The 27,460-nt window shown below is 47.9% G+C and overlaps 1 protein-coding gene across 1 annotated transcript; it reads left to right on the top strand.

Moving 5' to 3' along the window:
• Positions 1-15,063: 15,063 nt before the first annotated feature.
• On the top strand, positions 15,064-25,497 carry LOC142250313 (gastrula zinc finger protein XlCGF66.1-like). The gene is made up of 7 exons (XM_075322455.1): positions 15,064-15,111; positions 18,093-18,204; positions 18,286-18,468; positions 19,653-19,824; positions 22,210-22,286; positions 22,363-22,471; positions 23,596-25,497. Coding segments are annotated over exons 1-7 (1,446 nt in total). The 5' UTR covers positions 15,064-15,109; the 3' UTR covers positions 24,387-25,497.
• Positions 25,498-27,460: the final 1,963 nt, after the last annotated feature.

The following is a 27,460-nucleotide window of genomic DNA, read 5'->3' as shown; positions in this document are numbered from 1 at the left end:
GAGGGGGCGTCACACGGGGGGAGGGGGGCGTCACACGGGGGGAGGGGGGCGTCACACGGGGGAGGGGGGCGTCACACGGGGGGAGGGGGGCGTCACACGGGGGGAGGGGGGCGTCACACGGGGGAGGGGGGCGTCACACGGGGGGAGGGGGGCGTCACACGGGGGGAGGGGGGCGTCACACGGGGGGAGGGGGGGCGTCAGACGGGGGAGGGGGGTGTCACATGGGGGAGGGGGTGTCACATGGGGGAGGGGACGTCACACAGGAGGCGTCACACAGGGGGAGGGGGCGTCACACACAGAGGATGGGGCATCACACGGGGGAAGGGGCGTCACATGGGGGAGGGGTGTCACACGGGGGAGGGGGCGTCACACACAGAGGATGGGGCATCACACGGAGGATGGGGCATCACACGGAGGAGGGGACATCACACGGAGGAGGGGACATCACACAGTGAAGGTGACATCATTTGGGGACAAGTGACATCAGATCACACAGAGGAGGGAGGGGGCAGCACACAGAGCACAGGACCTCACACAGGCTTTGGTGCCTCGGGGGAGTTGTGCATGCCCTGATCTCTGGAGGGGCGGCGCTGGCTGCTCGGATCAGATGTGTACAAATAAACTATATTATTTATTCCTTATTGTTTGTCTGATTAGTTGTTTTCTACATTACCTTAATAATGAGGCCATGGGGTGCAGGAGACGCCGTGAGACAATAGGGGGGGGTGCAGGAGACGCCGGGAGACAATAGGGGGGGGTGCAGGAGACGCCGGGAGACAATAGGGGGGGTGCAGGAGACGCCGGGAGACAATAGGGGGGGTGCAGGAGACGCCGGGAGACAATAAGAAGGGTGCAGGAGACGCCGGGAGACAATAGGAGGGGTGCAGGAGACGCCGGGAGACAATAGGGGGGGTGCAGGAGACGCTGGGAGACAATAGGGGGGGTGCAGGAGACGCCGGGAGACCTTAGGGGGGGTGCAGGAGACGCCGGGAGACAATAGGGGGGGGTGCAGGAGACGCCGGGAGACAATAGGGGGGGTGCAGGAGACGCCGGGAGACAATAGGGGGGGTGCAGGAGACGCCGGGAGACAATAGGGGGGGTGCAGGAGACTCCGGGAGACAATAGGGGGGGTGCAGGAGACGCCAGGAGACAATAGGGGGGGTGCAGGACACGCCGGGAGACAATAGGGGGGGTGCAGGACACGCCGGGAGACAATAGGGGGGGTGCAGGAGACGCCGGGAGACCTTAGGGGGGGGTGCAGGAGACTCCGGAAGACAATAGGGGGGTGCAGGAGACGCCGGGAGACAATAGGGGGGGGTGCAGGAGACGCCGGGAGACAATAGGGGGGGTGCAGGAGACGCCGGGAGACAATAGGGGGGGTGCAGGAGACGCCGGGAGACCATAGGGGGGGTGCAGGAGACTCCGGGAGACAATAGGGGGGGTGCAGGAGACGCCGGGAGACAATAGGGGGGTGCAGGAGACTCCGGGAGACAATAGGGGGGGTGCAGGAGACGCCGGGAGACAATAGGGGGGGTGCAGGAGACGCCGGGAGGCAATAGGGGGGGTGCAGGAGACGCCGGGAGACAATAGGGGGGGTGCAGGAGACGCCGGGAGGCAATAGGGGGGGTGCAGGAGACGCCGGGAGACAATAGGGGGGGTGCAGGAGACGCCGGGAGACAATAGGGGGGGTGCAGGAGACGCCGGGAGACAATAGGGGGGTGCAGGAGACTCCGGGAGACAATAGGGGGGGTGCAGGAGACGCCGGGAGGCAATAGGGGGGGTGCAGGAGACGCCGGGAGACAATAGGGGGGGTGCAGGAGACGCCGAGAGGCAATAGGGGGGGTGCAGGAGACGCCGAGAGGCAATAGGGGGGGTGCAGGAGACGCCGAGAGGCAATAGGGGGGGTGCAGGAGACGCCGAGAGGCAATGGGGCGGGTCCGTTCCTGTCACTGTCACTATTGTGGTCCTAGGAGTTCCTGCACTACTGTAGGTCTCCACAATGGCTTTTGGAGGTTTCTATTAGTCCCCGGACCCCGGCCAGTGCATTATAACTTATATTAGATCTACCTAGCGTGCCACTGCCACCATCGCCACTGCCACCATCACCACCATCGCCACCATCACCACTGCCACCACCATCGCCACTGCCACCATCATCATCATCATCATCGCCACTGCCACCATCATCGCCACTGCCACCATCATCGCCACTGCCACCATCGCCACTGCCACCATCACCATCATCGCCACTGCCACCATCGCCACTGCCACCATCACCACCATCGCCACTGCCACCATCATCGCCACTGCCACCACCATCGCCACTGCCACCATCATCGCCACTGCCACCATCATCGCCACTGCCACCACCATCGCCACTGCCACCACCATCGCCACTGCCACCACCGCCACTGCCACCACCATCGCCACTGCCACCACCATCGCCACTGCCACCACCATCGCCACTGCCACCATAACCACTGCCACCATCATCGCCACTGCCACCATCATCGCCACTGCCACCACCATCGCCACTGCCACCACCATCGCCACTGCCACCACCACCGCCACTGCCACTCGTGAGCTAGGAGGAGGATGCACAAGTGTCCACGCCGATGACTCCGTTACTAATTTTGCGGTAAATGCTGGAGGATGCTTCCCCTATAGATCCCCGTGTAGCTTTCTGCCGTCTTCATGTGGTTTTCTGCCTTTTTGCTTCGCTTCCTGAACCCAGCACCAGATCTACATATAAAGAATCTCTGTGCTATCAGTATAATGAAGACAACTGCTTAACAGGCAATGCCATACACCAAAGACAACTGCTTAACAGGCAATTCCCTCACCAAAGACAGCTTCTTAACAGGCAATGCCACACAACATGGACAACTGCTTAACAGGCAATGCCATACACCAAAGACAACTGCTTAACAGGCAATACCATACACCAAAGACAACTGCTTAACAGGCAATGCCACACAACATGGACAACTGCTTAACAGGCAATGCCATACACCAAAGACAACTGCTTAACAGGCAATGCCACACAACATGGACAACCGCTTAACAGGCAATGCCACACAACATGGACAACTGCTTAACAGGCAATGCCATACACCAAAGACAACTGCTTAACAGGCAATGCCACACAACATGGACAACTGCTTAACAGGCAATGCCATACACCAAAGACAACTGCTTAACAGGCAATGCCACACAACATGGACAACTGCTTAACAGGCAATGCCATACACCAAAGACAACTGCTTAACAGGCAATGCCCCACATCAAAGACAACTGCTTTACAGGCAATGCCCTACACCAAAGACAACGGCTTAACAGGCAATACCATTCACCAAAGACAACTGCTTAACAGGCAATTCCCATACACCAAAGACAACTGCTTAACAGGCAATGCCATACACCAAAGACAGCTGCTTAACAGGCAATTCCCATACACCAAAGACAACTGCTTAACAGGCAATGCCACACAACATGGACAACTGCTTAACAGGCAATACCATACACCAAAGACAACTGCTTAACAGGCAATACCATACACCAAAGACAACTGCTTAACAGACAATACCATACACCAAAGACAACTGCTTAACAGGCAATGCCGTACACCAAAGACAACTGCTTAACAGGCAATGCCCCACATCAAAGACAACTGCTTAACAGGCAATGCCACACACCAAAGACAACCGCTTAACAGGCAATGCCACACAACATGGACAACTGCTTAACAGGCAATACCATACACCAAAGACAACTGCTTAACAGGCAATGCCATACACCAAAGACAACTGCTTAACAGGCAATGCCATACACCAAAGACAACTGCTTAACAGGCAATGCCCCACATCAAAGACAACTGCTTAACAGGCAATACCATACACCAAAGACAACTGCTTAACAGGCAATGCCATACACCAAAGACAGCTGCTTAACAGGCAATTCCCATACATCAAAGACAACTGCTTAACAGGCAATGCCCAACATCAAAGACAACTGCTTAACAGGCAATGCCACACAACATGGACAACTGCTTAACAGGCAATGCCATACACCAAAAACAACTGCTTAACAGGCAATGCCACACACCAAAGACAACTGCTTAACAGGCAATGCCATACACCAAACACAAGTGCTTAACAGGCAATGCCCCACATCAAAGACAACTGCTTTACAGGCAATGTCCCACACCAAAGACAACTGCTTAACAGGCAATACCATACACCAAAGACAACTGCTTAACAGGCAATACCATACACCAAAGACAACTGCTTAACAGGCAATACCATACACCAAAGGCAACTGCTTAACAGGCAATGCCATACACCAAAGGCAACTGCTTAACAGGCAATACCATACACCAAAGGCAACTGCTTAACAGGCAATGCCATACACCAAAGGCAACTGCTTAACAGGCAATGCCATACATTCAAGACAACTCCTTAACAGGCAATGCCATACATTCAAGACAACTCCTTAACAGGCGATGCCATACACCAAAGACAACTGCTTAACAGGCAATTCCATAAATTCAAGACAACTGCTTAACAGGCAATGCCATACACCAAAGACAACTGCTTAAAAGGCAATGCCATACACCAAAGACAACTGCTTAACAGGCAATGGCATACACCAAAGACAACTGCTTAACAGGCAATGACATACACCAAAGACAATTGTTAACAGGCAATGCCATACACCAAAGACAACTGCTTAACAGGCAATGCCCCACACCAAGGACAACCGCTTAACAGGCAATGCCACACAACATGGACAACCACTTAACAGGCAATGCCACACAACATGGACAACTGCTTAACAGGCAATGCCATACACCAAAGACAACTGCTTAACAGGCAATGCCACACAACATGGACAACTGCTTAACAGGCAATGCCATACACCAAAGACAACTGCTTAACAGGCAATGCCACACAACATGGACAACTGCTTAACAGGCAATGCCATACACCAAAGACAACTGCTTAACAGGCAATGCCCCACATCAAAGACAACTGCTTTACAGGCAATGCCCTACACCAAAGACAACTGCTTAACAGGCAATACCATTCACCAAAGACAACTGCTTAGCAGGCAATTCCCATACACCAAAGACAACTGCTTAACAGGCAATGCCATACACCAAAGACAGCTGCTTAACAGGCAATTCCCATACACCAAAGACAACTGCTTAACAGGCAATGCCCCACATCAAAGACAACTGCTTAACAGGCAATGCCACACAACATGGACAACTGCTTTACAGGCAATGCCCCACACCAAAGACAACTGCTTAACAGGCAATACCATACACCAAAGACAACTGCTTAACAGACAATACCATACACCAAAGACAACTGCTTAACAGGCAATGCCATACACCAAAGGCAACTGCTTAACAGGCAATTCCCATACACCAAAGACAACTGCTTAACAGGCAATGCCCCACATCAAAGACAACTGCTTAACAGGCAATGCCACACACCAAAGACAACCGCTTAACAGGCAATGCCACACAACATGGACAACTGCTTAACAGGCAATACCATACACCAAAGACAACTGCTTAACAGGCAATGCCATACACCAAAGACAACTGCTTAACAGGCAATGCCATACACCAAAGACAACTGCTTAACAGGCAATGCCCCACATCAAAGACAACTGCTTAACAGGCAATGCCATACACCAAAGACAGCTGCTTAACAGGCAATGCCATACACCAAAGACAGCTGCTTAACAGGCAATTCCCCTCACCAAAGACAACTGCTTAACAGGCAATGCCCCTCACCAAAGACAACTGCTTAATAGGCAATGCCCCTCACCAAAGACAACTACTTAACAGGCAATACCATACACCAAAGACAACTGCTTAACAGGCAATGCCCCACATCAAAGACAACTGCTTAACAGGCAATGCCATACACTAAAGACAACTGCTTAACAGGCAATGCCATACACCAAAGACAACTGCTTAAAAAGCAATGCCATACACCAAAGACAACTGCTTAACGGGCAATGCCATACACCAAAGACAACTGCTTAACAGGCAATACCATACACCAAAGGCAACTGCTTAACAGGCAATGCCATACACCAAAGACAACTGCTTAACAGGCAATACCATACACCAAAGGCAACTGCTTAACAGGCAATGCCATACACCAAAGGCAACTGCTTAACAGGCAATGCCATACACCAAAGGCAACTGCTTAACAGGCAATGCCATACATTCAAGACAACTCCTTAACAGGCAATGCCATACACCAAAGACAACTGCTTAACAGGCAATTCCATAAATTCAAGACAACTGCTTAACAGGCAATGCCATACACCAAAGACAACTGCTTAACAGGCAATGCCAATACACCAAAGACAACTGCTTAACAGGCAATGCCATACACCAAAGACAACTGCTTAACAGGCAATGCTATACACCAAAGACAACTGCTTAACAGGCAATGACATACACCAAAGACAACTGCTTAATAGGCAATGCTATACACCAAAGACAATTGTTAACAGGCAATGCCATACACCAAAGACAACTGCTTAACAGGCAATGCCATACACCAAAGACAACTCCTTAACAGGCAATGACATACACCAAAGACAACTGCTTAATAGGCAATGCCATACACCAAAGACAATTGTTAACAGGCAATGCCATACACCAAACACAACTGCTTAACAGGCAATACCATACACCAAAGGCAACTGCTTAACAGGCAATGCCATACACCAAAGGCAACTGCTTAACAGGCAATGCCATACACCAAAGACAACTGCTTAATAGGCAATGCTATACACCAAAGACAATTGTTAACAGGCAATGCCATACACCAAAGACAACTGCTTAACAGGCAATGCCATACACCAAAGACAACTGCTTAACAGGCAATGACATACACCAAAGACAACTGCTTAATAGGCAATGCCATACACCAAAGACAATTGTTAACAGGCAATGCCATACACCAAACACAACTGCTTAACAGGCAATACCATACACCAAAGGCAACTGCTTAACAGGCAATGCCATACACCAAAGGCAACTGCTTAACAGGCAATGCCATACATTCAAGACAACTCCTTAACAGGCGATGCCATACACCAAAGACAACTGCTTAACAGGCAATGCCATACACCAAAGGCAACTGCTTAACAGGCAATGCCATACACCAAAGACAACTGCTTAACCGGCAATGCCATACACCAAAGACAACTGCTTAACAGGCAATGACATACACCAAAGACAACTGCTTAACAGGCAATGACATACACCAAAGACAATTGTTAACAGGCAATGCCATACACCAAGGACAACCGCTTAACAGGCAATGCCACACAACATGGACAACCGCTTAACAGGCAATGCCACACAACATGGACAACTGCTTAACAGGCAATGCCATACACCAAAGACAACTGCTTAACAGGCAATGCCACACAACATGGACAACTGCTTAACAGGCAATGCCGTACACCAAAGACAACTGCTTAACAGGCAATGCCACACAACATGGACAACTGCTTAACAGGCAATGCCATACACCAAAGACAACTGCTTAACAGGCAATGCCCCACATCAAAGACAACTGCTTTACAGGCAATGCCCCACACCAAAGACAACTGCTTAACAGGCAATACCATACACCAAAGACAACTGCTTAACAGGCAATACCATACACCAAAGACAACTGCTTAACAGGCAATTCCCATACACCAAAGACAACTGCTTAACAGGCAATGCCATACACCAAAGACAGCTGCTTAACAGGCAATTCCCATACACCAAAGACAACTGCTTAACAGGCAATGCCACACAACATGGACAACTGCTTAACAGGCAATGCCATACACCAAAGACAACCGCTTAACAGGCAATGCCACACAACATGGACAACTGCTTAACAGGCAATGCCATACACCAAAGACAACCGCTTAACAGGCAATGCCACACAACATGGACAACTGCTTAACAGGCAATGCCCCACATCAAAGACAACTGCTTAACAGGCAATGCCATACACCAAAGACAGCTGCTTAACAGGCAATGCCATACACCAAAGACAGCTGCTTAACAGGCAATTCCCCTCACCAAAGACAACTGCTTAACAGGCAATGCCCCTCACCAAAGACAACTGCTTAACAGGCAATGCCCCTCACCAAAGAGAACTACTTAACAGGCAATACCATACACCAAAGACAACTGCTTAACAGGCAATGCCCCACATCAAAGACAACTGCTTAACAGGCAATGCCATACACTAAAGACAACTGCTTAACAGGCATTGCCCCTCACCCAAGACAACTGCTTAACAGGCAATGCCACACACCAAAGACAACTGCTTAAAAAGCAATGCCATACACCAAAGACAACTGCTTAACAGGCAATGCCATACACCAAAGACAACTGCTTAAAAAGCAATGCCATACACCAAAGACAACTGCTTAACAGGCAATGCCATACACCAAAGACAACTGCTTAACAGGCAATACCATACACCAAAGGCAACTGCTTAACAGGCAATGCCATACACCAAAGACAACTGCTTAACAGGCAATACCATACACCAAAGGCAACTGCTTAACAGGCAATGCCATACACCAAAGGCAACTGCTTAACAGGCAATGCCATACACCAAAGGCAACTGCTTAACAGGCAATGCCATACATTCAAGACAACTCCTTAACAGGCAATGCCATACACCAAAGACAACTGCTTAACAGGCAATTCCATAAATTCAAGACAACTGCTTAACAGGCAATGCCATACACCAAAGACAACTGCTTAACAGGCAATGCCATACACCAAAGACAACTGCTTAACAGGCAATGACATACACCAAAGACAACTGCTTAATAGGCAATGCTATACACCAAAGACAATTGTTAACAGGCAATGCCATACACCAAAGACAACTGCTTAAGAGGCAATGCCATACACCAAAGACAACTGCTTAACAGGCAATACCATACACCAAAGACAACTGCTTAACAGACAATACCATACACCAAAGACAACTGCTTAACAGGCAATGCCGTACACCAAAGACAACTGCTTAACAGGCAATGCCCCACATCAAAGACAACTGCTTAACAGGCAATGCCACACACCAAAGACAACCGCTTAACAGGCAATGCCACACAACATGGACAACTGCTTAACAGGCAATACCATACACCAAAGACAACTGCTTAACAGGCAATGCCATACACCAAAGACAACTGCTTAACAGGCAATGCCATACACCAAAGACAACTGCTTAACAGGCAATGCCCCACATCAAAGACAACTGCTTAACAGGCAATACCATACACCAAAGACAACTGCTTAACAGGCAATGCCATACACCAAAGACAGCTGCTTAACAGGCAATTCCCATACATCAAAGACAACTGCTTAACAGGCAATGCCCAACATCAAAGACAACTGCTTAACAGGCAATGCCACACAACATGGACAACTGCTTAACAGGCAATGCCATACACCAAAAACAACTGCTTAACAGGCAATGCCACACACCAAAGACAACTGCTTAACAGGCAATGCCATACACCAAACACAAGTGCTTAACAGGCAATGCCCCACATCAAAGACAACTGCTTTACAGGCAATGTCCCACACCAAAGACAACTGCTTAACAGGCAATACCATACACCAAAGACAACTGCTTAACAGGCAATACCATACACCAAAGACAACTGCTTAACAGGCAATACCATACACCAAAGGCAACTGCTTAACAGGCAATGCCATACACCAAAGGCAACTGCTTAACAGGCAATACCATACACCAAAGGCAACTGCTTAACAGGCAATGCCATACACCAAAGGCAACTGCTTAACAGGCAATGCCATACATTCAAGACAACTCCTTAACAGGCAATGCCATACATTCAAGACAACTCCTTAACAGGCGATGCCATACACCAAAGACAACTGCTTAACAGGCAATTCCATAAATTCAAGACAACTGCTTAACAGGCAATGCCATACACCAAAGACAACTGCTTAAAAGGCAATGCCATACACCAAAGACAACTGCTTAACAGGCAATGGCATACACCAAAGACAACTGCTTAACAGGCAATGACATACACCAAAGACAATTGTTAACAGGCAATGCCATACACCAAAGACAACTGCTTAACAGGCAATGCCCCACACCAAGGACAACCGCTTAACAGGCAATGCCACACAACATGGACAACCACTTAACAGGCAATGCCACACAACATGGACAACTGCTTAACAGGCAATGCCATACACCAAAGACAACTGCTTAACAGGCAATGCCACACAACATGGACAACTGCTTAACAGGCAATGCCATACACCAAAGACAACTGCTTAACAGGCAATGCCACACAACATGGACAACTGCTTAACAGGCAATGCCATACACCAAAGACAACTGCTTAACAGGCAATGCCCCACATCAAAGACAACTGCTTTACAGGCAATGCCCTACACCAAAGACAACTGCTTAACAGGCAATACCATTCACCAAAGACAACTGCTTAGCAGGCAATTCCCATACACCAAAGACAACTGCTTAACAGGCAATGCCATACACCAAAGACAGCTGCTTAACAGGCAATTCCCATACACCAAAGACAACTGCTTAACAGGCAATGCCCCACATCAAAGACAACTGCTTAACAGGCAATGCCACACAACATGGACAACTGCTTTACAGGCAATGCCCCACACCAAAGACAACTGCTTAACAGGCAATACCATACACCAAAGACAACTGCTTAACAGACAATACCATACACCAAAGACAACTGCTTAACAGGCAATGCCATACACCAAAGGCAACTGCTTAACAGGCAATTCCCATACACCAAAGACAACTGCTTAACAGGCAATGCCCCACATCAAAGACAACTGCTTAACAGGCAATGCCACACACCAAAGACAACCGCTTAACAGGCAATGCCACACAACATGGACAACTGCTTAACAGGCAATACCATACACCAAAGACAACTGCTTAACAGGCAATGCCATACACCAAAGACAACTGCTTAACAGGCAATGCCATACACCAAAGACAACTGCTTAACAGGCAATGCCCCACATCAAAGACAACTGCTTAACAGGCAATGCCATACACCAAAGACAGCTGCTTAACAGGCAATGCCATACACCAAAGACAGCTGCTTAACAGGCAATTCCCCTCACCAAAGACAACTGCTTAACAGGCAATGCCCCTCACCAAAGACAACTGCTTAATAGGCAATGCCCCTCACCAAAGACAACTACTTAACAGGCAATACCATACACCAAAGACAACTGCTTAACAGGCAATGCCCCACATCAAAGACAACTGCTTAACAGGCAATGCCATACACTAAAGACAACTGCTTAACAGGCAATGCCATACACCAAAGACAACTGCTTAAAAAGCAATGCCATACACCAAAGACAACTGCTTAACGGGCAATGCCATACACCAAAGACAACTGCTTAACAGGCAATACCATACACCAAAGGCAACTGCTTAACAGGCAATGCCATACACCAAAGACAACTGCTTAACAGGCAATACCATACACCAAAGGCAACTGCTTAACAGGCAATGCCATACACCAAAGGCAACTGCTTAACAGGCAATGCCATACACCAAAGGCAACTGCTTAACAGGCAATGCCATACATTCAAGACAACTCCTTAACAGGCAATGCCATACACCAAAGACAACTGCTTAACAGGCAATTCCATAAATTCAAGACAACTGCTTAACAGGCAATGCCATACACCAAAGACAACTGCTTAACAGGCAATGCCAATACACCAAAGACAACTGCTTAACAGGCAATGCCATACACCAAAGACAACTGCTTAACAGGCAATGCTATACACCAAAGACAACTGCTTAACAGGCAATGACATACACCAAAGACAACTGCTTAATAGGCAATGCTATACACCAAAGACAATTGTTAACAGGCAATGCCATACACCAAAGACAACTGCTTAACAGGCAATGCCATACACCAAAGACAACTCCTTAACAGGCAATGACATACACCAAAGACAACTGCTTAATAGGCAATGCCATACACCAAAGACAATTGTTAACAGGCAATGCCATACACCAAACACAACTGCTTAACAGGCAATACCATACACCAAAGGCAACTGCTTAACAGGCAATGCCATACACCAAAGGCAACTGCTTAACAGGCAATGCCATACACCAAAGACAACTGCTTAATAGGCAATGCTATACACCAAAGACAATTGTTAACAGGCAATGCCATACACCAAAGACAACTGCTTAACAGGCAATGCCATACACCAAAGACAACTGCTTAACAGGCAATGACATACACCAAAGACAACTGCTTAATAGGCAATGCCATACACCAAAGACAATTGTTAACAGGCAATGCCATACACCAAACACAACTGCTTAACAGGCAATACCATACACCAAAGGCAACTGCTTAACAGGCAATGCCATACACCAAAGGCAACTGCTTAACAGGCAATGCCATACATTCAAGACAACTCCTTAACAGGCGATGCCATACACCAAAGACAACTGCTTAACAGGCAATGCCATACACCAAAGGCAACTGCTTAACAGGCAATGCCATACACCAAAGACAACTGCTTAACCGGCAATGCCATACACCAAAGACAACTGCTTAACAGGCAATGACATACACCAAAGACAACTGCTTAACAGGCAATGACATACACCAAAGACAATTGTTAACAGGCAATGCCATACACCAAGGACAACCGCTTAACAGGCAATGCCACACAACATGGACAACCGCTTAACAGGCAATGCCACACAACATGGACAACTGCTTAACAGGCAATGCCATACACCAAAGACAACTGCTTAACAGGCAATGCCACACAACATGGACAACTGCTTAACAGGCAATGCCGTACACCAAAGACAACTGCTTAACAGGCAATGCCACACAACATGGACAACTGCTTAACAGGCAATGCCATACACCAAAGACAACTGCTTAACAGGCAATGCCCCACATCAAAGACAACTGCTTTACAGGCAATGCCCCACACCAAAGACAACTGCTTAACAGGCAATACCATACACCAAAGACAACTGCTTAACAGGCAATACCATACACCAAAGACAACTGCTTAACAGGCAATTCCCATACACCAAAGACAACTGCTTAACAGGCAATGCCATACACCAAAGACAGCTGCTTAACAGGCAATTCCCATACACCAAAGACAACTGCTTAACAGGCAATGCCACACAACATGGACAACTGCTTAACAGGCAATGCCATACACCAAAGACAACCGCTTAACAGGCAATGCCACACAACATGGACAACTGCTTAACAGGCAATGCCATACACCAAAGACAACCGCTTAACAGGCAATGCCACACAACATGGACAACTGCTTAACAGGCAATGCCCCACATCAAAGACAACTGCTTAACAGGCAATGCCATACACCAAAGACAGCTGCTTAACAGGCAATGCCATACACCAAAGACAGCTGCTTAACAGGCAATTCCCCTCACCAAAGACAACTGCTTAACAGGCAATGCCCCTCACCAAAGACAACTGCTTAACAGGCAATGCCCCTCACCAAAGAGAACTACTTAACAGGCAATACCATACACCAAAGACAACTGCTTAACAGGCAATGCCCCACATCAAAGACAACTGCTTAACAGGCAATGCCATACACTAAAGACAACTGCTTAACAGGCATTGCCCCTCACCCAAGACAACTGCTTAACAGGCAATGCCACACACCAAAGACAACTGCTTAAAAAGCAATGCCATACACCAAAGACAACTGCTTAACAGGCAATGCCATACACCAAAGACAACTGCTTAAAAAGCAATGCCATACACCAAAGACAACTGCTTAACAGGCAATGCCATACACCAAAGACAACTGCTTAACAGGCAATACCATACACCAAAGGCAACTGCTTAACAGGCAATGCCATACACCAAAGACAACTGCTTAACAGGCAATACCATACACCAAAGGCAACTGCTTAACAGGCAATGCCATACACCAAAGGCAACTGCTTAACAGGCAATGCCATACACCAAAGGCAACTGCTTAACAGGCAATGCCATACATTCAAGACAACTCCTTAACAGGCAATGCCATACACCAAAGACAACTGCTTAACAGGCAATTCCATAAATTCAAGACAACTGCTTAACAGGCAATGCCATACACCAAAGACAACTGCTTAACAGGCAATGCCATACACCAAAGACAACTGCTTAACAGGCAATGACATACACCAAAGACAACTGCTTAATAGGCAATGCTATACACCAAAGACAATTGTTAACAGGCAATGCCATACACCAAAGACAACTGCTTAAGAGGCAATGCCATACACCAAAGACAACTGCTTAACAGGCAATGACATACACCAAAGACAACTGCTTAATTGTCAATGCCATACACCAAAGACAATTGTTAACAGGCAATGCCATACACCAAACACAACTGCTTAACAGGCAATACCATACACCAAAGACAACTACTTGAAGGGGATATCCAGGCCTTAAAAAAGAATAAAGATTCTTTCATGTTTTATACTGGTCATTGTTACTATTATGGGATCGCAGAACCATCATTTCACCCCAGCAGCTCAGTCAGTTGCATCTTGAGTTCTGTGATGGGAGCGCTGCTGTGGTCACTAATATATATATATATATATATATATATATATATATATATATATATATATATATATATATATATATTATTATATATTCAACAAGAGATCTGAATATTATAAACAGAATACAGCAGGGTATATATACTATACTATATATATATCACAGTACACAGGGTATATAGCAGTGTGTGCACATGTAAATTATGCATACAGATACGGTAGGAGAGGGCTGGGGCCGCAGGGACAGATGTCAGCATTCACAGTTACCGAGTGAGCTCTGCTGACTAGCGCCTCCCACGTGTGACAAGGCCCGCCCACACAGGAGGCAAGCCCCGCCCACCCATTAGTTTCCAATGCCAGGAAGTGAGGGAGAATCTGATGCGACATCACAAGAAGTCGGAGATTGTCAGCCAGAGATCATGTGAGCAGCTCAGGTGACACAAGGATTTGATAAAGTAATGAAATGCTTATAATTTCACATGAAAGCGACATGTAAAGTTGTGGACAACCCCTTTAAGAACCTTACCTAGACTGAGACATTAGGCCACTTGTACCTAACAGACGTCAGCTGTATAACACAGCTGGCATCCGCTGCAGATTCTGCTCCTGATCCTTCTCCATACTCCCTTCTGAGCAACCGGTGATGAAAATAAACCTCACAGGTCGTTAATGGGTTAAGCTCAGCGCGTGTCCTATTCTCAGCAATGTTTTATGGGTCAGAATCGGCAAGGGATCCATTCACAGGCCCCATATCCAGCCGCCATGTCAGTAGTACGAGCCGCTGAGCTCAGTGATTGGCTGCAGCGCTGCCAACATGATGTTAGCAGCAATCCTGGGCAGTGGTAGAGAGAGCGCTGGACCCGTGGAGGGGAAGTGAAGCACCGGCTGTTTTTTATAGTCTATGGAGCTGTTCACATATCGGTGAGTTTTTGCAGACTAAGTGATCTGTGCAAGATTGTAAGTATGTATATATATATATATATATATATATATATATATATATATATATATATATATATACATATATAAAATGTGTATATATATATGTATATGTGTATATATATATATATATATATATATATATATATATAAAAGTATATATATATATATAAGTGTATATACATATATATATACATATTATATAGTGTGTGTGTATATATATATATATATATATATATATATACACACACATATATACATATATATACTTATATATGTATATGTGTGTGTGTGTATATATATATATATATATATATATATATATTTATATATATATATATGTGTGTGTGTGTGTGTATGTGTGTATATATATATGTATAATTTTTGTAAATCAAATTTTATTCATTTGAAAAAGGCATCTCCAAATGACATGAGACATGTACGGACATCTATGTACAATTAAGAAGGATATATATATTTTTTTTTAATAACACATGAGCGCACATGCTGTGTGTGCATATATATTCACACCCCTGATGGGTAAGGGCGCTGCTTTTGCACAGAGGACCTTTGGTGATGTCACGGTCATGTGATGGAGAGGAGGGAGTCTGCAGTTAGTCGCATTCCCTTTTTCTCACTTCCTGTGTGTATGAATGGTGCACTGGGTCCAGGCTCCGCCCCTTGTGTGGTCACATGACTGTGATATCAGCAGGGCTCCCCACATTGGCTGTGCTGCGGAGTCCTGGCATGTCCCTGGTCAGTCCGTGCGCTGAGTACAGGTGATATTGGCCCTCACCGGACGTCCAGGTAAGTGCGCTTGTGCTGCTCCCCCGGTCACTGCTCAGATTTCTAGATCCGCAATGACCAGGACTGAATTCTGATTGATGGCGGCGCCTGCGGTCTGTCTTATATATATATATATATATATAAATGTATACTGTGTATATATATGGCCTTATTCAGACGTCAGTGATTCTCATACACATATAATGGTCGCTCTCCCATCAGTGTCCGGTCCGTGTGCGGTTTTACCATCCGTTTCATTAGTTTTGGTGCGGAGCAGTCAGTGCTTCCAAAAGCTCCCCGGTGTGAACAGACGCATAGGACAGGTGATGGAGCGGCTCTGCCCCCGGAGACTGAATCCTCCAGATCAAAAACGTCCTCTACCGTGAGCCTCCGTCAGTCAGGACGAGCGCCGCCATTACCCATGCTGCTGACTGTAGAGGGGGTGTCCGGGTAGGACTTTGGGTGGGTGATGACCGGCTGATCTGTAGGTGTCCGACCGCTGGGACCTCCACCAATTGTCAAGATGTAGACCTTTTATCCCGCCAGAATGGTGCGGCAGTGCGTATGTGCAGGCGGTGCTCGAGCATACGCACCGCCGCTCCAGTCCTACAGGGGTAAAAGGTCCCCGTTTTGCCAACCAGTGCGGGTCCCAGAGATCGGGCTCGGTGGTAACTTGTTCTTACTGGACAATTCCTTTAATGTCCATTTCCATCTGTGGAGAATCGGAGACTGAGCGCTCTCAGAGGCTCCTCTTTATGATTATCGCATTGCTGGGGATCACCTTAAGAAGGAACAAAAAGATGATTTATGGGTGATTGGAATATGGTGTACAGGTGAGAGCCGGTCCGATTGGGGGCCAGGTAAGAGACGTTCCACGGGGCGGCCATGGTTGAGAGCTGTTCCGCAGGGCAGCTGCGGGTAAGAGCCAGTCCGATTGGGGGCCAGGTGAGAGCTGTTCCACGGGGCGGCCACGGGTAAGAGCTGGTCCAATTGGTGGCCAGGTAAGAGCCGTTCCGCAGGGCGGCTGGGGTAAGAGCCATTCCACGGGGCGGCCACAGGTGAGAGCTGTTCCGCAGGGCAACTGCGGGTAAGAGCTGTTCCACAAGGCGGCCCGGGGTTAGAGCCGTTCGGGTAAGAGCCGATCCGATTGGGGGCCAGATGAGAGCCATTCCGCAGGGCAGCCATTGATAATAGCCGTTCTGCTGGGCAGCTGCGGGTGAGAGCCAGTCCAATTGGGGGCAACGTAAGAGCCATTCCACAGGGCGGCCAAGGGTGAGAGCCGTTCCGCGGGGCAGCTGCTGGTAAGAGCCGGTCCATGAGGCGGCCCGGGGTGAGAAGCCGTTCCGTGGGGCGGTCGAGGGTGAGAGCCGTTCCGTGGGGCAGCTGCGGGTGAGAGCCGTTCCGTGGGGCGGCCGAGGGTGAGAGCGGTTCCGTGGGGCGGTCCAGGGTGAGAGCCGTTCCTTGGGGCGGTCGAGGGTGAGAGCCGTTCCTTGGGGCGGTCGAGGGTGAGAGCCGTTCCGTGGGGCGGTCGAGGGTGAGAGCCGTTCCGTGGGGCGGCCGGGGGTGAGAGCCGTTCCTTGGGGCAGCTGCGGGTGAGAGCGGTTCCGTGGGGCTTCCAGACCAGCTGAGAGTTCTCTCATCTCCAGTACTGAGCGTTTCCTCTTCCTCTTCCTCTAGGAGTCTCCGCTCTCCCGGCCGCCCCATTCTTGCACGTTTTCTGACGCCCTGCACAATGGCTGAGCAGATCTTAGACCTGACCCTGGAGATCATCTACCTGCTGACCGGGGAGGTGAGGACTGCTGGGAATGACATTTTCCCATACGTAGTAATGGTGGAGAGATGATATTTGTCAGTGTCTCTCTATACACAGGATTATATGATGGTGAAGAAATCTGCAAAGTGTCTGACAACCGGCTCCAAACCCCAAGTACCAAGAAGACGGAGCAAGGGCCACAGCGTCATCATGCTGCCTCCATCACCGACCATTCCTGGAGATCACGAGCAGAAGGTCCTGGAGATCATCCATAAGATCCTGCGAGTGCTGACCCGAGAGGTGAGGGCTGCCAGGGCGGTGTATAACGTGTCTGGGGGATGCCGGGGCGGTATATAATGTGTCTGGGGGATGCCGGGCGGTATATAATGTGTCTGGGTGATGATGGGGCGGTGTATAACGTGTCTGGGGGATGCCGGGGCGGTATATAATGTGTCTGGGGGATGACGGGACGGTATATAATGTGTCTGGGGGATGCCGGGGCGGTATATAACGTGTCTGGGGGATGCCGGGGAAGTATATAACGTGTCTGGGGGATGACGGGGCGGTATATAATGTGTCTGGGGGATGAGGGGGCGGTATATAATGCGTCTGGGGGATGACGGGGCGGTATATAATGTGTCTGGGGGATGACGGGGCGGTATATAATGTGTCTGGGGGATGACGGGGCGGTATATAATGTGTCTGGGGGATGACGGGGCGGTATATAATGTGTCTGGGGGATGACGGGGCGGTATATAATGTGTCTGGGGGATGACGGGGCGGTATATAATGTGTCTGGGGGATGACAGGACGGTATATAATGTGTCTGGGGGATGACGGGGCGGTATATAATGTGTCTGGGGGATGACGGGGCGGTATATAATGTGTCTGGGGGATGACGGGGCGGTATATAATGTGTCTGCGGGATGACGGAGCGGTATATAATGTGTCTGGGGGATGACGGGGCGGTATATAATGTGTCTGGGGGATGACGGGGCGGTATATAATGTGTCTGCGGGATGACGGAGCGGTATATAATGTGTCTGGGGGATGACGGGGCGGTATATAATGTGTCTGGGGGATGACGGGGCGATGTATAATGTGTCTGGGGGATGACGGGGCGGTATATAATGTGTCTGGGTGATGACGGGGCGGTATATAATGTGTCTGGGTGATGACGGGGCGGTATATAATGTGTCTGGGTGATGACGGGGCGGTATATAATGTGTCTGGGGGATGACTGGGCGGTGTATAATGTGTCTGGGGGATGACGGGGCGGTATATAATGTGTCTGGGGGATGACGGGGCGGTGTATAATGTGTCTGGGGGATGACGGGGCGGTGTATAATGTGTCTGGGGGATGACGGGGCGGTATATAATGTGTCTGGGGGATGACGGGGCGGTGTATAATGTGTCTGGGGGATGACGGGGCGGTGTATAATGTGTCTGGGGGATGACGGGGCGGTATATAATGTCTCTGTCAGGTCCCTGTAAGGTGTCAGGACGTCACCGTCTATCTCTCCATGGAGGAGTGGGAGTATATGGAGGGACACAAGGACCAGTACAAGGACGTCCTGATGGAGGAGCACCGGCCCCGCACACCACCGGGGAGAGACGACTGTCCACAAGAAAGCAGCCTTGTGGATCACAAAAAAAGTAGGCATCTATACTTCATAGTTGTGAGGTTGAGGGCAGAATTCTATAGAATTCAACCCATAACCTAATTAACATATTATATTATCATATTATCCAAATGAAGTCAAACACCCCATGGGGCAAATCCAACTGCCCCATATTAGGGGGATAAATCCTTCAGAGCTCCACATACGGCCATCAGACTCGTTCCCAGGATGAACGGTCCAGCGCAGAATCCAATGTCTGTGACCGATAATGTTTTATTTTCCAGTAGACGCATCCGGGCCCTGCATGAATTTTAGTAGTGAATAAACCATTACCACATTCCATAGTCTTATTGCTCGTACAGTAAAGAATCCATGGTCTCACTGAGACGAGGGGCTGCTGATAAGTCTTTGGCTTTCTGATCTTTTTTTGTTTCTATGGTAACGAATGTTGCATCACATGAAAGCCTTATGTGTCTAATATATGTTTTAAAAATGTTGTGTTTGTTGCCTATGGCAACACTGTTCTACGCACGCGGGAAAACAAAACAGCAGAGTCTAATACGATATTCACAGCAACTGAGGGCAGAGGAGGGATAAAATACTTGTTTCTGCAATGAACGTCTACGAAGGATATTCATGGTGATAGGTCGCAGGCATTGGGGGATCAATGCCCTTCATATTCCGCAGATAAGAACTGGGTTGCCAAATGTAAAACGGGCCACTTCAGCCCCAATGATGAGGAACGTCCTGGACACCTGAGAGTGGTTGTTGTTCCGGAGATCGTCGATGCTGCGCACAATATCATACTGGAGAATCTACCAATTTCAGCTAAAGCAATAGTGGACATCATGGGGACTTCCAGTGAATATGTTTACGTCATTATTCATAAACATTTGGACATGAGGAAGCTTCTGCAAAGTGGGTCCCCAAATGTCTGACAACAGATCAGAGAAGCAGCGAGTGAAAACGTCCCGCTCCATTTGTCAGCGTTTCCGGACTGATAAGAACTTCCTGGATGGACTGGTCACTATGGATGACACCTGGATTTATTTGTATGACCCTGAAAACAAGGAGCAGTCAAGAGTGGAGGCACAGCGGTTCTCCTCGTCCAAAGAAGTTCAGGGTGCAAAAATCAGCCACTAAGGTGATGGCGTCTGTGTTCTGGGATAAGGAGGGCGTTCTGCTAGTGGACTACCTTCAAAAGGGTTCCATCATCCATGCAAGGTATGACATTGAACTTTGGGACCAATCGAAGGCAGCTCTGAAGGCCAAAAGGTGCTGCAAGTTGTCCAAAGGAAACTTATTCCTGCAAGACAACACCTCTGCTCACACTGCACAAGTGACCCCGGCAAAACTGGCAGAGCTGGGCTTCCAGCTGGTGACCACCCACCTTATTCACCAGATCTAGCTCCCTCTGAATATCATCTGTTTCCAAACCTGAAGAAACACCTCTAGGGTACCAAATTCACACCATTTCTGATGCCATGGCTGCTACGGATGCCTGGTTTGAGGCACAACCGAAATCCTTCTTTTTGCTAGGCTTACAGAACTTGGAATACCGATGTAAGAAGTGTGTTGTCATCAGTGGAGAGTATGTGGAATAAATGGAAAGTTTCATCATCCTATCACGTTTCGTTCTGGGTAAAGCCAAAGACTTCTCAGCAGCCTCTCGTAGTACAGTAAAAAAAAAATAATTCCATAATTTCCCTGCTTGTAAAGTAAATATTCCATCATCTCACTGCTCATACAGTAAAATATCCATAGTCTTACTGCTCATACAGTAAAGAATTCATATTCTCACTGCTTGCACAGTAAAGAATCACCATATCTGATGAGGGTTAAACATCTTCTGCAGTCACCCATTCCCTTAATAACTTTGGTTGATCATCTCCTCACCCGCTCTAGTTCAGCTCTGTCCTTATTGTACACAGTAGTGTAGTGACTAGTATCATCTCTAATTCTTTTACTGTCTCCCATAATTTCATTTGCCTTGGCAGCAGATGCCTGGCACTCATCAGAAGTTGAGTTTACCGTCCACCCGTATGGATAGTTTTAGCACTTAGGATATAATTGTACATTATATTCCCTCGGTCCAAGTCCATGAACTACATTTATCTACATTAAACCTGAATTGCCATTTCTTTGCCAAGGCCTGCAGCTTACATAAATCTCTCCTGTAATATTAAATTATCCTCCCTTGTGTTACGGTACTTTCCTCGCAGAGCATAGTATCAGCTGCAGATATTGAAATTCTTCTTTGTATGTTCTCTACAAGGTCATTAATAATTATATTAAAAGAAGAGGGCCCAGTACTGACTCCTGTTGTACCTGCTGTTTTTGGTGATCCCTTCAATACTGAAGCCCACTATTAATGGTAACTCAGTCATGTTCCATTTTGTAATTCTACTTGTTCTTACAGATGCATCAGGTTGTCCCCGTCCGCTCTATTCTCGGGAAGATCCAACGGAAAATCCTAAGGTCCTACAAGTTGAGCAGGTATGAGGGCATAAAAGAGCCACAAGTAGACATCTCTACATTATACTGTATTTCATTTAGTAAATTTTCATTTTAGATTGACGACCTGATTATTGTCAAAGTGGAAGAGACGGAGGGAGACGAGGAGTATTACCGAGGTGACGTCCTGAGGAGCGAAGAGGAGACTCTGACTATTGTCAGCACAGGTGAGAAAGAGCCGGCCTGGAGAGGAGAGCCACATTCACAGATGACACTGTCTGCTATTCTCCACCCCGTTCCATCAGTACAATCTATAGATTTATTCACAATGTTACTATGCCGGGCACCTAACGTTTCCCAATCATCAAAATTCTGAGATGTTTATTGGAAATGGAATTTTATGAAAATGAAGTAGGTAAAAAAATCAAACCAGTTCTTCTGTCCTTAAAGGGATCCTGTCAGCAGGTTTTCCCAATAATAAACTAAAGCCACAACTTCTAGCTCCTCTTGCACTGCAGTCCAGAAAGCTGTTTTTTTAAATTGCGATCTTCCTCTGCATATCCAAAAATACTTTTTATAATTCTCCGGTGCCGTTTGTTAATTGACGCAGTCTGATAGGCGTGCTGGTTTTTGCCCAGCGCCTCCTCTATCCCTGCCTTGATTGGCGTGGATGATGCGTCCTACACCATCCATACAGCGATGGCATGCTTGGCTCTTCTACTACCAGTGCCTATGTAGTATTATAGTTCTTTGCTCTGTGCTTTGCAGGGTAGAGCATAGTGTACCTGTAGAGACCTGTGCTTAAACTACACAAGCGTGGGATTTACAGTGCTGGCTGAAAGATGCAGGGTCGGTATTGGGCCATCTTTTAATTTATTGTATTTTATTATTATTTATATATTATGCTAACATATTTATTAGTGACCTTGTAGAGCAGGGTAAACAATGTACAGATTAGAGCATAGTGTGCCTGCACAGACCTATGCTTCAACTGCGCAGGTGTGGGATTTACAGTGCTGGCTGAATGATCCAGGGTCGGTATTAGGCCATTTTTTTTTAATATAGGGATTTGTAGAGAAGTGTTCGCAATGTACAGATTGCTGGGCTACAGTACAAAAGGAGTTAAAGGTGGTGCCTTTAATTTATATTGGGAATGCCTGCTCACAGGTAACATTTGAATCCAAAATTAACTTTGCCGTCAACTATTTAATATTTTCTCCAGTTCATTGGAGATTATCTGGCACAAAGCTTTGATATATCTAATCTGTAGGTAGAAAACAATGCTTTTTACAGCTGTAATCTCCACCCCATGTATTGTGCTTATACACATATTTACCTTTATTCCCAATAGCTGTCCCTGCAAAACCCCAGTGGAGCACCCTCCCTTCTCATTTTGATCTTGGACGTAATATTCATGGAGAACACTTTATTACCCCGACTTTACCATCAGTCACTAACAGAAGAAACTCATCATCTCATCCCACCCATCTCCGGAGGTCTCCTGCTCAATCACAAAGTACTAAACAATTTACATGTACAGAATGTGGGAAACTGTTTATATCTCAGTCGAAACTTGTCAGACACCAGTATACTCACACGGGGGAGAAGCCGTTCACCTGTCCCGAATGTGAGAAAAGCTTCAAAGATAAAAGACATCTTTTTGATCACCTGAAAATTCACACAGAAGAGAAGCCACATGCGTGTCCGGGATGTGACAAATGCTTTTCCTACAAATCGAACCTTGTCATCCATCAGAGAATCCACACCAAGGAGAAGCCGTTTTCCTGCACAGAATGTGGGAAATGTTTTGTATCCAATTCCAAACTTATCAGGCACCGGAGAAGTCACACGGGGGAGAGGCCGTTTTCATGTACGGAATGTGAAAAAAGTTTTTCTTACAAATCAAATCTGGTCATACACCAGAGAACGCACACAGGGGAGAAGCCGTACTCCTGTCCAGAATGTAGGAAATGTTTTGTATCAAATTCCAAACTTGTCAGACACCAGAGAATTCATGTTGGGGATAAACCGTTTTCATGTCCAGATTGTGAAAAATGTTTTGCCCGAAAAATAGGTCTAGTTAGACATCAGAAAAGTAATCACACGGGAGAGAAGCCATTATCATGTCCAGAAAGGGGGTGAGCAGATGCCTATACCTCAGAGATATCAAACTGTTAAGGCCCCATCACACGCAGCGATATAGCTAGTGAGCGTACCCGCCCCCGTCGTTTGTGCGTCATGGGCAAATCGCTGCCCGTGGCGCACAATATCATTCGGAGCAGTCACACGGACTTACCTGCCTAGCGATGTCGCTGTGGCTGACGAACCGCCTCCTTTCTAAGGGGGCGGTTCGTGCGGCGTCACAGTGGCATCACTAAGCGGCCGCCCAATAGAAGCGGAGGGGCGGAGATAAGCGGCCGTAACATCCCGCCCACCTCCTTCCTTCCTCATTGCCGGCGGCCGCAGGTAAGCTGTAGCTCGTCGTTCCCGAGGTGTCACACATAGCGATGTGTGCTGCCTCGGGAACGACGAACAACCTGCGTCCTCAACGATCACCAATTTTTTAAAATGAACGACGTGTCAACGATGGACGATTCGGTGAGTATTTTCCATCGTTAACGGTCGCTCGTTGGTGTCACAGGCAACGACGTCGCTAACGATGCCGGATGTGCGTCACAGAATCCATGACCCCAGCGATATATCGTTAGATCCGTCGTTGCGTGTAACGGGGCCTTTAGAAATGTAGAATATGGAAACTTATTTTCATACATTAATTGTAAGAATCTATTTAAGTGTTTGTTTTTTTCGCTAGATGTTCGTTCCTTTGATCTTGCACTCAGTTCTGTATTACACAACCTGCCATAACCCCTTAGATGCCTCTGTCATTGATGACTGCAGCATCTAAGGGGTTTAGCGGAAGGAAGGGACTTGATAGTGCTATAGAGGTAAGTAAAATAAATAATATAAAAGAAGGGCTAGCTCTCTCACCCGATCAGCAGGAAGGAGTCTAAAAGCCCCGATTCCAAAAACGGAATTATATCACATGTGCTTTAGGCTCAAGAGGTTGAACTTTTTACACGATTTTGCGGACTTGAAAAACATCTGAATGTAATGAGGGCAGAGAACGCACCCCACTCGGACATCGGGCTTACAGCTTTCATTTCATCTCCGTGTTCGTTTGCCTTTGAAACATTATTTTGGGAATATCTGTAATATTATGTGAATAAATTAATAAATTCCCTGTATTTCTCCAGGAAGTGTCTGTCTGCTTCATTACTAAATATGTGGTGTGTGTGTGTGTGTATATATAACTCATCTTGACTACTGCGCTCTGCATAGGCAGCAGCTGTGATTTCGGCTACTCCAGCTGCCACAGCTCGACGCCTCTCCTCTCGGTTTTATGAGACCTGTTCCCATAATGTGAGGCGAGCTACACGGCCTTAGCCTTTCTTTTTGCGGCTGTGTGAGACCCGGCACAGACACCACTCTGCATATAGTGTGTGGGATAATCCTGCTTTATATTCTCCAAGTGGGTCAATGGCAGAGAGGTTGTTCATTAGGCTGGTTTCAGACATCCTTGTTTCAGGTACGTGTGACATCTGTTTTTAACACGGATGTCACACGTACCCATGTTACCCTATTGTGCACTCTCACACGGACCGTGTGGCCCCGCTATTTTACACAGAGACGTGTCCCGTTTTTTCTCCGGCAGCACGGGTGTCACATGGACCGCACACTGAAGTGATCCGTGTGACATCAGTGTGACACGGACTGGAGAAAACACGGGTTTTTAAATAAGAAGATGTTCTATATTTACCTGTCTCTGGCTCTGCTGCCTCCCGCTCCTGACCCCTGCGCATTGTATGCATTGATTATTCACTGCAGTGAGCAGCTGGGAGCAGAGGCAGCGCGGTGACAGCGCTGGAGACAGCACCGCCGATGCTGGGGACATCGCTAGTGACCGGTGAGTATCCTGCCAGCAGTGTGTGCAGGGATGTCCAGGAGGTCATCGGAGTTCCCAATGAACTCTGATGATCTCCTCATGACACCAACTGCGACAACTGCGCTACAGCGAGTGTCACGATGGTGACTTCCAGGGGTTCATGAGAGTTCATTGGGATTTCCTGTATACTCCCCTGTCACTGGCAATGTGCTCAGCGATGCGGTCCTCGGCGGTGCTGTCCCCGCCATGCCCCTGCTCCCAGCTGCTCACTGCGGTGAATAATCAATGAAAATAATCAGCGGGGGTCAGGAGCGGGAGGCAGCATCGCTGGATACAGGTAAATATAGAACATCTTTTCATTGCATAGACACGTGTTTACCCGGTCCGTGTCACACGTATGCAAACACGGATGTCACACGTGTGACACACATGTGACCATAACTATGCATGTGACTGGTACTTGATTAAACACGGACGTCTAAAACCGGTGTAAGACGATGCAGGAAGGAGGCAACAAAGCAGAAATAAGAAAAGAATTGGAAGAAATTATATAGTTTATTTGTACACATATTACACAGACATCCAGCGCCTCCCTCCAGACACCGGGCGTTTATGGACAATTCCCTGAGTCCGTCCTCTCAGCAGATGTACAGTGAAGCCCCCATCAGACTGCAGCCCCTCAGGTGACAACTGGCAGAGGACGGTGTGTGTGATGAACCCTCCTCCGTGTGATGTCTCCTCTGTATGTGATGTGCCCTCCTGTGTGTGTTATGCCCCCTCCCCCGTGTGATGTCCCCTCCCCCGTGTGATGTCCCCTCCCCTGTGTGATGTCCCCTCCTCTGTTATGCCCCCTCCCCCGTGTGATGTCCCCTCCTCTGTGTTATGCCCCCTCCCCCGTGTGATGTCCCCTCCCCTGTGTGATGTCACCTGTGATGTCGCCTCCTCTATGTGGTGCCCCCTCCCTGTGTGATATAATCTGTGATGTCCCCTCCTCTGTGTGATGTCATCTGCTGTGTGATATAATCTGTGTGACGCCCCCTCCCCCGTGTGATCTCCCTCCCCCGTGTGTGACGCCCCCTCCCCATGTGATGCCCCCTCCCCCGTGTGACGCCCCCCTCCCCCATGTGACGCCCCCCTCTCCCGTGTGACGCTCCCCTCTCCCGTGTGACGCTCCCCTCTCCCGTGTGACGCTCCCCTCCCCCGTGTGACGCCCCCTCCCCCGTGTGACGCCCCCCTCCCCCGTGTGACGCTCCCCTCTCCCGTGTGACGCTCC

This window comes from Anomaloglossus baeobatrachus, chromosome 9 (genome assembly GCF_048569485.1).
Source record: "Anomaloglossus baeobatrachus isolate aAnoBae1 chromosome 9, aAnoBae1.hap1, whole genome shotgun sequence".
In the NCBI taxonomy this organism is placed as follows: Eukaryota; Metazoa; Chordata; class Amphibia; order Anura; family Aromobatidae; genus Anomaloglossus; species Anomaloglossus baeobatrachus.
The sequence above is the reverse complement of the archived record's forward strand: the minus strand, read 5'-3'. Positions and strand labels throughout refer to the sequence as shown.

Bases quoted from the DNA above. Each gene is read 5' to 3' on its own strand.
- LOC142250313 (XM_075322455.1), top strand. The intron at 18,205-18,285 runs GTGAGGACTGCT...CTCTATACACAG, and splicing joins TCTACCTGCTGACCGGGGAG to GATTATATGATGGTGAAGAA. The intron at 22,472-23,595 runs GTGAGAAAGAGC...TATTCCCAATAG, and splicing joins TCTGACTATTGTCAGCACAG to CTGTCCCTGCAAAACCCCAG.